Source organism: Rana temporaria, chromosome 1, assembly GCF_905171775.1.
Source record: "Rana temporaria chromosome 1, aRanTem1.1, whole genome shotgun sequence".
NCBI classification, from domain to species: domain Eukaryota; kingdom Metazoa; phylum Chordata; class Amphibia; order Anura; family Ranidae; genus Rana; species Rana temporaria.
The window spans coordinates 540,106,043-540,121,162 of record NC_053489.1 but is presented as its reverse complement, the minus strand read 5'-3'; the positions used below and the strand labels follow the sequence as shown (position 1 = coordinate 540,121,162).

Sequence of the window (15,120 nt, the reverse complement as noted above, 5' to 3'; positions counted from 1 at the left end):
GAAGTTGTGGAAAGCGATGGTCAGCAGACAGGCAGCAATCACAAAATGTAAGGAGAGTTTTTAAGTAAGCTTATTTAGAATTTTTAAAATATCTATTTATTTGTATTACTATCGCCATGCTGAGGTTATAAAATGAAAGTATTTTGTGACTATAGATCTCCTTTAAATCCCAATTACACTCTTGTGCTGCACATACAGTAGTACATCAGACCTTCTTTTTACTCTACATAAATGGCAAGTCCTGTGCTGCGGTAAGAAATAAAATCTATTGCTGCAGCAATCTGCAATGCTGGAGCACGGCTATTTCACACAAAGCATCAAACTCGACTCTCCCGCAGTATGAAACCCCCTTCCTCCAAACAGTGCAGTTCAGGTTACATGAGCGCAGGTAATTACTCAACTGTTCAGGTGTTTTTTGCTCAACCTAAAACCAAACTTTCTAATGGGAGGAGAAAACACAACAATAATAACTACATTAATGTGCTACTACTCTTTTGATCAGGGAATTGGGGGAGAGGTTACTAAGGAAACAAAAGTTCAGCAGCTATTTTCATCCTTTTGTCACACAGCAGATGGGTGTGTACCATTATCATATATTCAGGGGGAGAGAATGTTGAACTATGAACATAGAATGTTCTTGCAGTTATGGGAGTATATAAGGACATGCATAAGCCATATCAATACAATGATTACCTTGTCTTACCTGCAAAATCCTTTTCTTAGCGTACATTAAGGCTGCTTTAACCCTGAGGAGTTTTTCAAGCACTTTTTGTTACAAAAAAGGGTCCAAAAAGCTCACAAAAAATGCTTCTCTTTAAAAACGATGAATGTCTGCACACTGGGGTGGTGCGCTACTGTTGCGATGGAAAAAGTGCTGCTCTCAGCATTTTTGGAGCATGTTTGGGGAGTTTCACCAAAAACACTCCCATTGAAAGCAATGGTAAACATGGCAAAAATGTGCCCACAATGCAATTTGGCGCGGTTCTTGAGTCGCGTGTCCTATTAAAAAAAACACACTGCAGGGAAAGGGGAATCACTGCTCCAAGCAGATCAATGGAAATTAACCTCTTCTCTAAATTTGAAGCAACAGGTGCTGGCAATGCATATAGCAATAAGGATAAGAGAAGATTCCGGACAGCCGCACTCCAAAAATTAGCCTTTATTCATAAAAAATAGGATCAAAAATACATGCTACAGCAGAACGGACAGAAGAGCCGACACGTTTCACACTATCAAACAGTGCTTAATCAGAGACACACTGCAAACATGGTAAAATTGAAGCATAAACGCATATGCGATTTTGCAGTGGATCAGTGTGAACGCAGCCTAAGGGGCAGGTGAGTGTTCAGGAATATTGGTACATCCAAATTCAGTCCAACTGAGGGGTTAGAAACACAGTTTAACTGAAGATGCCACACAACTCACAAACCTTTACTATAAAATAATAATAAAGTTCAAAACTTAAACCCTTACAGACCACTTTAACCTACAGGTAAGCCTAGATTAAGGTTTACCTGTAGGTGCAACAAATATCTCCTAAGCCTACACGGTTTAGGAGATATTTGCAAAAGAAAGACACCTGCGCCGTAGACAACGGCGCGCAGGTGCACGGAGCGTGCCATTACCAACGGCGATCATGCGTGGGAGTGACGTCATCGCGGCTCCGGCCAGTCACAGCGCCGAAGCCGCGATATGCGGCAGTGAATCGTGCAGAGATGGCACCGACGGAGGAGGTGACCGAGCACCGCTGCCGGGGCTGCGATCTCAGGCAAGTACTTCATAATGAGCTAGTATGCTATGCCTTTGCCTTGCAGGGTTTTTTTTTTTTTTTTTTTAAACAAGGATTTACTTCCTCTCAAGTCCAAAGTAGATCTTCCACCAAATTATTCACGTGTACTAACTTATTTGCCTGTCCCAATATCCTCTATAACTGATCACCGGTGCTACTCATGCACACACCTTAGCACTGGTGATCAGTTATATACGATACTGGTGCACAGAGATATTGGGACAAGCAAATAATTTGGTGGTACACGTGGGTAATGTGGTGGAAGTTCGACTACTTTAGACTTTATGTTTTGGACTTTTATTTTTATAGTAGAGGTTTGTGGGTTGTGCAGCATTTTTTGCTGAATTATTTACTGAGGGATGGAGTGAAACCTTTTTACGGTGCAATTAATGATTCATATGCAATTTACTTATTCAGGGCTTTTTTCGGGGGGAACTCAGTTCCACCACCTCTGGCTCAGACTCTTGGGGGGCCCTGCTCACCACGATCACTTGTAAACGCAGAAGTCTGGTTTTTGTGTTTACAAGTGACAGCTCTGCACTCTGTGTGTAGCCACCTGAACTCTGCACTCTGTATGTAATGCAATCCTGGTATTTATTGCCCCTTTAAGACCCTTCTAATGTTTGTGAAATTTGAACGGGTCCTGCACCAATTTTCTGAGAAAAAAAGCTCTGCTTATGTTTATATGTTTGATGATTTTTGTGGTGTAAGGGGAAATCACATAGTGGCTGCGCCGATTAAGAATTAGGTTTAGGTTAACAGAAGAGCCTAAAAGATGAAGAGCTCTTAAAAAGAGCCTACAGAGCCGCCTGGAGAATCTTACTCGAAGCTGGCACTAGATGAGTTGACGATCTAGACATCTTAACTTATCCCAAGTGTGGAACCATGTTTTGAGCGCACCCATCTATATTATCCGAGAAGAGGCCTAAACATTCACCTGGTAAAACTTGACTATGTATCAACAGAAGACGAAGTGGCAGACTTGCAAAAGTGAGAAACAGATGGCTGATGCTTAAAAATCCAGGAAAAGTTAATTGATAAAGTGGAGCACACTTTAAAGGACAAGATCCCACCTTTCTCTATGAAAGTGGCACTAAAGTCTATTTACTGCTTTCATCCAAGGTGAAAGTAAAAGAAAAATTCCAAATTTTGGGTTGAAACCAGAACAGTCATGTAGGGGAAATCGTCCAATGGGGACACTGGGTCTGGTGACCCTGATACCCAGGGTTTCCCTCACTTTGGAGGCATTTTCCCCCCACTTCCTGTTTTGGCCATGGGACAGGAAGTGAATGCATTTCTCACAAATGACAGATGAAAAAAATAATAATAATCTGACAGGGCTTATAACCCTCCCTTACTCTATCCAAAATAGAAAAGAGGTTTTGCCTTTAGAATCTCCTTTAAGTCCATGGGCTAGTTAAAAAGCTTAAGAATACAACTACTTTACTTCCTAGTCAGTCTGTATAAAACTCTCTAGCAGAGAAGTAGACTTGAACAGTACGTGCTACATCCAGACAATGAAGAAATCTCTTTTAGATGACGTGGAGCAGATGAGAACGATGGGAGAACAAGGTGGAAGGAAGAGACCACCTTAAGAAGAAAAAAAAAATATATACGCCTCAAAATAACTTTGTTTTTGTGTAGCACAAAAAAGGGTTCCTTACACAAAGAGGTCGACAACTCAGAAATGTGGCAGCAGAAAGGAGAAGATATCCAGGACCTTGTAGGACGCTGGCTGGACATCAAGCAGAAATGCAGAGAAAGTGCTCAGCAGCATGTGCCATGGAAGGAATGCGCAATAGACTAAAAATCTCAAAAGTATCAAAAAATTGTGTCCTGGCTTCAGGAGGCAAATGCAACAAAGGTTAAAAATGTGTCACAGTACTCCAATAGAGTGTGGAACCTGCAGTGTAATCACCAAAGAGGGAGAGGAAATACACTTGTAAGGGTGCCGGCTCCTACAAAGGCAGGAACAAACCTACTTACCAATAGTAGTCTGGATGGGTTACCGTAGTCCATGCTGGGCTTCAAGTAGATGCCAGACAGATGTCACCTCTTCAGTGGGCATACCCCCCAGGGTGCTTCAGGGACATGCTTACACTAGTGGGTGCAGCACGGCCCTGGACCTGAAAAGCAGTGTGTGGCCAACTCACAGATTACCCCAGGGGTATCTAGGAGAGCACCTTAGAGTCCGGAGCTCAAGAAAACTATATGAACCAGCCTGGGTCACAGCAAGGTCCAGGTATGGCCTCCAAAGCTATGCCATGTATCTGCCAAGTCATAGAGAGCTTCAAAACTATTCATACTGGCTTTGCAACAACTGAAGAATCTGGCAAGAAGAAAAATATCTTAATAAATGGTCGAACAAAAAAGGAAGAAATAGCTTGCTTCTCTCAGAAGGAGAGATACGATGTACATTCTCCTAGCTTTCAAGCAAAAATGATGCTGGGAGTTGGAGGGGTTGTACTGGTCTGCCTTAAAACTTGGTGTCCCAAGAGCCAATCTCCTGAAAGCAGTTGCATAGCCCAATGTACCTGAATACTCCTGTGCCCCCAATGTACGATTAAAAATGTATTTCATATTTGTTTGGTGCAACACCTCAATAAACTACTTACCATATGTCATTCATACACAGAGAAGGAAGAATTTTAGAGCTTACAGAATGAATTTAACCCCTTGTTACTGGTGTTAAAATCTACAATGCTTCAGCAAGAGAATGTCAGCAACTTTACACAAGTTAAATCCACAAAATTTGATCTGGCATGCCATAACAATGAATGGCCCCTAAATATTAGTTTACTGCAGTATTTACAGAGAGAGAAAACAGGAATACTGAACACTGTGTGGGTGGTTTGCACTTCAACACAAAAGCAAAACTGTAGCGAGAACAGCTAAACATTCAATCTTCTTGTATAAGGAATAAAAAAAAAAAAAGAAGATTTTAGGGACTTCAACTACTTTTTTTAAAGATGCTTTTTATTGCATTTGTAAACAAATTATGTTAAATGCATCAGTGTGTTCAAACAGAACACAAAGTCTTCATTTCTCAACTTATGGTGTCATACAGACAGAACGTGAGAACTTTGAGATTTGAGAACATAGCACTTCTGAAGTAATTACAAAAGACAAATGCCTGTAGAGCTCCTATGGAGCATCCAAATATGTGATGAAGTTTGGAGAGGCGATGTCCATTTGTGCCGTGTCATCCACATTGGTAGATTAATGTTACACAATCAAGGAAATTCATAAGGGGGGTCAGACATCCTTTAGAGTTAGGTCAAGGCTCTGCACCAAACTGTCTGCGTGCTTGCGCCCGATTCATGTACAGCACTGGCCAAGTTTTGAGAATGACACAAATATAAATTTTTCACAAATATTGCTGCTTCAGGGGGTTGCGTCCAAGTAGAGAGGTAAGAAGGTGAGAAGATGTTTGTGTTGTCATATTGTGATCTGGAGCAATTGTATATAAGTTACCTGAGAGATTCTATGTGCAATATTTATTTAGGTCGATCTGAATAGGAATTTGACTTGATACGAGTGCTTCTACTTAGTCCTTGTTCCACATGAGCTCCCACGTTGGTCAAATAATTGTAAGATAGGAGGGAGGCGAGTGCAGTCCTTTGAGTTATGCCTGCACATGGACTGGCGTATGTTACTTCCAGTATAATATTACCAATATACTATGCATATGAATTACAGGCACGTTAAGAGTTATTTCAATCAGTACGTTTGTTCATCCTCCCTTACGGGAGTTGTGGCTATTTTGGACAGAGCAGAGCGGGGTGACTACATGTGCACCTGGAGGGAACGGTTTCCACTGCTTAATTTCTCCGTGCTTCATTGAGGTACTGAGTTCATATTGGGGTCTCTTGCTTGAATGATTGCTATTTGTTTCCAATTGGGAAGTGTGCATGCGTGCCATGTCAAAACGTGCAACATGAATTTATATAACTATATGTGTACAACATATATGTTAATCTGTTTCTTCTTTTCTTTTACACCTTAAGCTGGAACTTACAAAATTTACTAAAAGTGTATTTTGCGTCCAGTCCTGACAAAGCCTTACAGGCGAAACTGTTGAACACAAATGGATGCTATACACAACTGAATACATTTTGTTACTGTCACTTGTTCGGTAGTAGGTGTATGCCTGTGACGCTCAAAACGTGTATCTCAGTTTTTTAATGGATGTAATTAATAATTTTTTCTATTTTTTTTTACAATCGGTTATGTGTGGTTCATAATTTAGCACCTTTAAAATCCCATATCCTGTTCATGTATTTACTATGTTATGGTATACTGAAGTATAATTACAATAAGTGTCAAAGGCTTTTATTGACAATTGCATTAAGTCTATGCAAAGAGCCAATATTTGCATTGGCTTTTTTAAGACCTCTGCAATTCACCCTGGCATGCTGCCAATCAACTCCTGGTCCACATCCTGACTGACTGATGGCAGCCCATTCTTGCATAATCAATGCTTGGAGTTTGTCAGAATTTGTGGAGTATTTTTTTTTTCACCCGCCTGAGGATTGACCAAGTTCTCAATGGGATTAAGGTCTGGGGAGTTTCGATGTTTTGTTCCCCAAGCCACTTCGTTATCAATTTTGCCTTCTGGCAAGGTGCTCCATCATGTTGGAAAATGTACTGTTCCTCACCAAACTGTCCTTGAATGGCTGGGAGAAGTTGCTCGGAGGATTTTTTTTGTATCATTCTTTATTCTCGGCTGAGTTCTTAGGTAATATTGTGAGAGAGCACTCTCCCGTGCCTGAGAAGCAACCCCACACATGATTGATCTCAGGATGCTTTACTGTTGGCAGGACACGGGATTGGTGGTAGCGCTCACCTTTTCTTCTCCGGACAAGGTTTTTTTCCCAGATGCCCAAAACAAATAAGAAAGGGTATTCAGAGAAATGCATTTTATCCCAGTTCTCTGCAGTCCAATCCCTGTACCTTTTGCAGAATATCAGTCGGTCCCTGATGCTTTTCCTGGAGAAAAAAAAAGTGGCTTCTTTGCTGCCCTTCGACACCAGGACATCCTCCAAAGTTTTCACCTCACTGTGCGTGCAGATGACCTCACGCGTGCAGATGACCTCACACCTGCCTGCTACCAATCCTGAGCAAGCTCTGCACTGGTGGTACGCCGATCCTGCAGCTGAATCAACTGTAGGAGACCGTCATAGCGTTTGCTGGACTTTCTTGGACACCCTGCAGCCTTCTTCACAAATGCAATGGAAATGTTTTTTATGGAATTAATTTCATTTTCAAGGAAAAGAGGGACTTTGTAATTGTAATTCATCTGATCACCTTTCACACCATTCTGGAGTATACTCAAATTGCCATATCAAAAACTGTGGCAGCAGACTTTGTGAAAAGTAATATTTCTGTCATTCTCAAAACATTTTGCCACAGCTGTACATCACCGGTAACAGCTGGCGGGGCACCCCAAAAAAAAAAAAAGGAGGTTCAGGTCGCTCTGTGCTAACCAATTGCACAGAGCAGGCAAGCATAACATGTTTTTTTTATTTAAAAAAAAAGCCTTTACAAGAACTTTAAGGGACACCCCTTCTATACATTAATTTCAATTTTTTTTTGTACAATATATAGTACTGTACATTTTTACACATATATTTAATTGGACATTGGGATTTGCACTTTAACCACTACCAGCCGGTATTATCCCTTTATTACCAGGCCATTTTTCAACACAGTGATACTCAACTGGAAATTACTTGTTCAAGCAACACTGTACCCAAATGAATGACATTATATAATAAGTGCCCGAGATGTGTGTGAAAAATAGATTGGCGAAGACCAGTACACCAGAACAAGTGGCAATGTCTTGTCACCGTGTGCCTATTAGGAGGGGAGGCCCAGACATCTATACTAGAACTCAGCCCAGCCAGCCAACAAAGCCAAAATTCCAAAGGGCTCCAACTCAAACCAGCCAGAAGAAGGGTGAAGGAGCAGGAATACTAGAACTGCACCTCTATCAGTGCATTGCAGATGGTCTTTATTTGCTTGTTTACATTGGAAAATATCTTCTGGCCGGTCATAACCAGGGAGATCTATCAGTCTATGACCAGCTTTAGAAACCAACAGCACATACACCTATGATGCAGTCTATGATGAAAGCAGTCTCGTACAATAATCTTACACTTGGATCACAATACGGTACATAGAATTGACAAGGATATTCAATAAAATGAGAATACATAGTGCAGTAATGCAGTAATTTTTTTCTGTGACATGGGGGGGGGGGGGGGGATTTGGCCTCATCAGATATAAAGCAAACCAGAGTCTGTTGGTTAAAACATGAAACTTTACTACAAAAATTGACAAATACTTCATTATCCTCAAGAGAAATATCATTAATTGTCTTATTCAAGATACATTTCAGAAAGAACTACTGTAAGAGTTTGTACTAAAAGCAGAAATCTGGGACCTCCATAGTAATTATGGCCACGTTCTGCATCGCATTTTTATGTCTGAAAAATTTTAAGCTGAAATTTAAGTGGAAAGTATTTTTCCCCATTTTTATCATACCAAAAAACAAACAAGTTGTATGCATTTTGACAGAGGAAACTGAAACTCATCCAAACCCAACAATAGTTTCCTGAGCTACCAATACAAATTCTGTTGGACAGGAAAGGGCGAGTATTAAATAGTTATTGTATGCCAAAAGTTTGCAGTAATTCCCCTGTCATGTAATCTGGCACCGCTAATCTAACGGCTTTATTTTATCTGATGAATCAGCATTTTAAGATGAAATGTTAAATAACAGAGGAAACAGCGGGTATTGTAGCATTGCCACATTCCTTATCTAGATATTCCCCCTTACACTAATGGGACCAGAGCCATCACTGCCATGTGTAAGTTTTCAATGGTGTAAGGCTGTTTAAGGTGTGCATCTTGGCCTAGACAGCTTAACCAAGAAGACATATCACATCTTTTTTAATAGAGACCTTGACTGTATAAATGCCAAATCAATAAATATATGATAACCTATACGAGTTTTGTACTTTGAATTCTCAGCATGCTCTTCAATTGTCTTAAGGAAAGCTCATAAGGGTCTCTGTCCTTTCATAACTGCTACCAAGTGTATTTAAGGTATGTTTCCCCATTAATCCGTGTAGGTTTTTATTATTATTTTATCTAGATGCACGTTTGGTTTTAATGATTCACACTCTGAATGGTCTATCAGTGGTTTACCCCAACGTTCAGTGTTGGGACCCTTGCTTCTAAAAAGATTTATAAATGATATTGGGTCTGGGATTAAAAGTACAATTTCAGTCTTTGCAGATGACACGTGGCTCTGCAGGGGAAAAACGTCCTTACAGGATGTCGCCAACTTACAAACCGACCTCAATGCACGTCAACTATGTGGAAAATGAGGTTTCATGTTGATAAATGTAAAGTTATGTACTTGGGGGCTAAGAATATGCATGCATCAAACATACTAGGGCGAGTACAACTGGGGGAATCCATAGTGGAGAAGGATCTGGGGGTCTTGGTAGATCATAAGCTTAATAGCATGCAATGCCAAGCTGCGGTTTCTAAGGTGAGCAAAGTCCTTTTTGTAAAGGGAGGTATGGGTTAAAGAGACAGATATCATTTTGCCTCTGTGCAAATTAGTAAGACCTCATCTGGAATATGCAGTCCAGTTTTGGGCACCAGTTCACAAAAAAGATAAAATCGGGAAACTGGAGAAAGTGCAGAGAAGGGCAACCAAACTGATGAGGCATGGAGAAGCTCAGCTATGACAAAGGGTGAGAGGAACTGAAGTCATTATACCGCGGGCAGGTCACTATGTTTCTGCGAATCGCCATACTGTAACGTTGGCTTCTTTAAGAGCCATAGCAGGCGTGCATGCTGCACGACGGGGGACTCTATGTGCGTAGCGATGTCTGCCAGCCACCCGCGGGAAAGAGCCAGAACGGGGATCTGTCAATGTAAACAGACAGATCCACATTCTGACATGGGAGGAGAGACAGATCTGCTGTTCCTAGTGATTAGGAACAGCGATCGCTCTCCTCCAATCAGTCTCATCCCCCCCAAAATGTCATAAATCTATCCCCTATTTTGAAGACGCTATAAGGTTTGCACAAACCAATCTGGCCAGCTCAGTATTTCGGCTTTATGGATACACTTAATATAACTGGATACTAACATTGGGAATTGGATCATGCTTTGCTGTTTTTTTATGTTCTACCTTCCTCTGGATCAACTGTGGCTAAAAGATTGTGTACATAAGGTTGAATGATTGTTTTTCCCCCTTTAATGGTTGAAATAGATGGACTTTTTCAACCAGACTATGTAACTTTTGATTTAACAAATCATTATGTTCTATCCTTTCATACCTTTCCCATGGTACAGAAAAATTTCCTGGAAGAATATCTATATTTCTTCAACCACTTCAATACCGAGCACTTTCCCCCCTTCCTGCCCAAGCCAATTTTCAGCGCTGTCACCTTTTAAATGACAATTGCGCGGCCATGCTACACTGTACGCAAACAAAAGTTTATGCATTTTGTTCCCACAAATGGAGCTTTCTTTTGGTGCCATTTGATCACCTTTGCTAAACAAATAAAAATAAATATTGAACATTTTGAAAAACGTTTCTGTTATAAAATGTTTTAAATACGTTTTCTCCTGATGGGCACTGATAAGGCGGCACCAATGGGGTGGCACTAATATGCAGCACTAATGGGCATTGATAGGTGGCACTGGTGAGCAACACCGATGGGCACTGAAAGGCTGCACTAATGGGTACTTATGGGTGGCACTGATAGGCATCACTAATAGCAAAAGCAGGCATTGGTGCCTGGGCACTGATGGCATATCCCTTGGTGGCATAACTGGTGAGCGTCCTTTGTGAAAACTCCTGGTGGTTCTGGCGGCATCCCTGTTGGTCCTGGGCGAGCATCTGCGCTGACGGGGGGGGGGTCTGTGCTAATTATCAGCGCAGCCCCCCCCCCCCAGAAGAACCGCCGATCAGCTCTCCTCTACTCGCATCTGTCAGACGCGAGTAAGGAAAAGCCGATCGGGGTATGTGGTCGGAACATGGCAGAGTAGAGACACACGAACACAGAGGGGAAGAAACTGACTCCTGTTTCTCTGTGTGTCAGTTTTTATCTTACTGAAAAAAGATAAAACGGACTAGCTGGATTACCTCTGTGGCAAGACTGAGCACAGATCACATGAAATCCCATACTGTACAAGGTGCAGGCCTTAATTAACCGCTTAATCACCGCCCCATAGCCGAATTACGGCTACGAGGCGGTTCCTTAACTCTGGGAGGACGTCCATGGATGTCCACCGAGAATCGGGCGCACACACGGGAGTGTCTGTGACCGCCGGGTCCGCTGATAGCGGCGGTTTACCACGTGATCGCTCCATCCAATGACAGAGCGATCACTTGTAAACAAACCGGCGTCATGTGATGACGCCGGCTTCTCCCTCCCCTGTCTGTACCGAACGATACAGTGCGAGAGGGGAGAGAGCGGAGGCAGCAGCAGTGCTGTGGGCTGGATCTGTGACAAATGCAGTCACAGATCCAGCCATCCATCCCTGCTCAGCCATCCCTGCCTAATACTCACAATACCCTGCAATACTCTGCCCCATACTGTGCAATCCCTGCAATACTCCACAATACTCTGCAATACCCGTTTTTAAAAACGCGTCAAACTAAAATAAAGTAAAGTTAACAAAAAAAATATATATATTTTTTAAAGTGCTCCTGTCCCTGTGTGCTTGCATGCAGAAGCGAACGTACACGCAAGTCCCACCCACATATGAAAACGGTGTTCAAGCCACACATGTGAGGTATCGCTGCAAACGTTAGAGCGAGAGCAATAATTTTGGCCCTAGACCTCCTAACTAAAAACATATAACCAGTAAAAATATTTAAAACGTCGCCTATGGGGATTTTTAAGTAGCGAAGTTTGGCGCCATTCCACGAGCGTGTGCAATTTTGAAGGGTGACATGTTGGGTATCTATTTACTCGGCGTAACTTCATCTTTCACATTATGCAAAAGAATGATGAAAAATACTAATTTGCTAAATTTTATAACAGAAACAAAGAAAAATTCTTTTTTTTTTTACAGAATTTACAGTCTTTTTTCTCTTATAGCGCAAAAAATCAAAAACCCAACTGTGATTAAATACCACCAAAAGAAAGATCCATTTGTGTGAAAAAAAGGACGAAAATTTCATTTCGGGTACAATGTTGTATGACTGAGTAATTGTCATTCAAATTGTGAGAGCACCGAAAGCTGAAAATTGGTCTGGTTATTAAGGTGGATTAAGTGCCCAGTGGTTAAAAGAAAAAATTGGGTTTACATCCACTTTAATAACCAATATAGGGGGCATTTATAATCCATGTAATATAGTTAGAGAGGTAGCAACCACAACCAAATTGAGTGGAGCATGTGCCGGAATATAGTTATGTTTTGATCCTGCCAGAAATTAAGTAGGCTCCTGTCTGCCTGTGCACTTTGCATCTGTTGCACTCCTAATGGAACAGGAAGTGTGTTATTAGCAGGATGTTAAAAAAAAAAAAAAACACACAGGACAAAGCCGGTAAAAATACATTGAGGCTGGGCTCACACTAGTGCGAATTGGATGCAGGATTTCTCTGCATTCAATTCGCATGACAGGAGATTGTGACTGGCTCTCTATGGAGCCGGTTCACATATCTCCAGTGCAGCTGCGGAGCGGCTTATACAAGAGTCCTGTGCATCTTTGGCTCAGTTTCAGGGCCGAATTCAGGCAAAAGTTCAGCCCCGATGCGTCTCTGATGCATCCGGCAGCAGTGTGAACCCAGCCTGATACAGTCACCACATGTAGGTCCTAATAAAAAGCAATATGCTTTTTGTGTTTGGACACCTTTAAACCCCATATCAACAAATCTACTGCAAATGAACATCCTCTAAGACCGTGTCCTATGCAAGGATGATGTTGACCAAAGACTTTTGTGCAGCTCCATACTGCAGTGCATGTCAGAGTAATTTGCCAAAGTGGGGGCTGCACAGTACTGTCAAGAAACTTGACTTGCTCCAATGATCAAGCCTTTTGACTCCCCTACAAAACTGTGCCTGCCAAATCCAACTGGTATTGAAATATCAAAATCCAACCCAGCCCAAAGGAAATCAAGAAGCAATTAACACCCTAAAAAGAAGAAAAAGGACAAAAGCTGTTGGCTCATGACTAGTCTAAGAGGAAAAGGCATTCAAATTCAGTATATTGATAATCTGTTTCATCTTACCTGTACTAAATAGTCCCTGGAAAGTAATGGAAGACGGACATGTTCCATCAGATGTGCCATGTGCTCCTGACGTACATCCTTATCGTGGTTTACCCAAGCAATAACGGCTTCAAAAACCTTGAAATAAATACATTGCAACATATAAGCATATGACGAATCTGATTAGAAAAATAAAAAATCAGAAATGCGACAAATTGCAAGAAAAAAAAAAACATTTGATACTATATTGTTTTTCTAAATCCAGCAGGACTGTAATCACTCCCCCCCCCCCGCCCCACACACACACACACACACACACACACATACATATATATGCAATAAAATGTATGTGAACCCTTTTGTAATGATATGGATTTCTGCACAAATTGGTCAAAAAATGTGATCTGATCTTCATCTAAGTCACAACAATAGACAATCACAGTCTAATAACACAAAGAATTAAATGTTACCATGTTTTTATTGAACACACCATGTAAACATTCACAGTGCAGGTGGAAAAAGTATGTGAACTCTTAAGGCGGCCATACACGGTTCGAATTTCAAAAGAATTTTCTTTCGAAAATCGTATGAAATAATTTTTGTTCGTATTTTGCAGCGTTAGTGGGCTGCAGCAACAGCCGATTTTCGTGCGGCAAACAAATTTGAGAAATCCGACATGTTGGAATTTTTTTGAAAAACTAACGATTTTCTGATCAATGATGGGAGAATCGTGCGAGAAATGTAAAAGAAAAAAAAACGCGCATGTGCAAGAAAAGAATATTTCCGGAGAGAAACGAATATTCCCGGAGAGAAACGAATATTCCCGGCAACATGATTATTTTGTCGGCCGAATTTCGAAAATCAATGGTGGCATCATCGGATCACAAAAAAAACGAACTGATTTTTAAAAGAAAAGTCGTTCGAAATTCGACCTTGTATGGCCTGCTTTAGATTTAAAAACTGGTTGAACCTCCTTTGGCAGCGATAACTTCAACCAAACGTTTCCTGTAGTTGCAGATCAGACGTGCACAACGGTCAGGAGTAATTCTTGACCATTCCTCTTTACAGAACTGTTTCAGTTCAGCAATATTCTTGGGATGTCTGGTGTGAATCGCTTTCTTGAGGTCATGCCACAGCATCTCAATCAGGTTGAGGTCAGGACTGACTGCGCCACTCCAGAAGGCGTATTTTCTTCTGTTTAAGCCATTCTGTTGCCGATTTACTTCTATGCTTTGGGTCGTTGTCCTGTTGCAACATCCATCTTCTGTTGAGCTTCAGCTGGTGGACAGATGGCCTTAAAGCGGAGTTCCAACCACAATTAGCATTTTTTAAAATGTATGTCCTTTCATCCTGCGTTTTTATAATATAAATCCGGTCACTTAGTATTTTAAAATCTGCCGCCGATCCGCATAGATATTCAAAAAAGATAGTTTATAAAACTATATCTACACCGTTGTCATTTTGCTTGTGGCCAATTTGAAGCCCACAGGCACTTACTTCCTGGAAGTCTTGGATGGGGAGTGATAATTGGACAGCGCACTGCATCCTGGGAAATGACACACATTTCCCAGGAGCATTAGAGGGAGATGTCAGAATCCTAAGTGGTTTTAAAGGCAGATTTCGTAGGACCGCATAGCAACAGGCATTTCCAGATAAGTAAAAAAAAAAAAAAAAAAAATTTTTTATTTTTTTACTTTTTTTTAGGTCTAATGAGCACAATAATGAAAAAAAAAATTGGGATGGAAACTCCACTTTAAGTTCTCCTGCAAAATGTCTTGATAAACTTGGCAATTCATTTTTTTTTTTGATGATAGCAATCCGTCCGGGCCCTGATGCAGCAAAGCAGCCCCAAACCATGATGCCCCCACCACAATACTTCACAGTTGGGATGAGGTTTTGATGTTGGTGTGCTGTGCCTCGTTTTCTCCACACATATTGTTGTGTGTTTCTTCCAAACAACTCAACTTTGGTTTCATCTGTCCACAGAATATTTTGCCAGTACTGCTGTGGAACCTCCAGGTGCTCTTGTGCAAACTGTAAAAGGTACAGCAATGTTTTTTTTGGACAGCAGCGGCTTCCTTTGTG

General features: G+C 41.3%; 1 protein-coding gene across 4 annotated transcripts in view; it reads right to left on the bottom strand.

Annotated features, from left to right (window-relative positions):
* Positions 1–15,120, bottom strand: part of KLHL2 (kelch like family member 2) — a 208,647-nt gene that overhangs the window by 52,578 nt on the left and 140,949 nt on the right. For all 4 annotated transcript variants that reach the window (XM_040332792.1, XM_040332800.1, XM_040332814.1 and 1 more), the window contains one exon: positions 13,057–13,173. In XM_040332792.1, the coding sequence (XP_040188726.1) occupies positions 13,057–13,173 (117 nt within the window). The remainder of the gene's footprint in view (positions 1–13,056; positions 13,174–15,120) is intronic.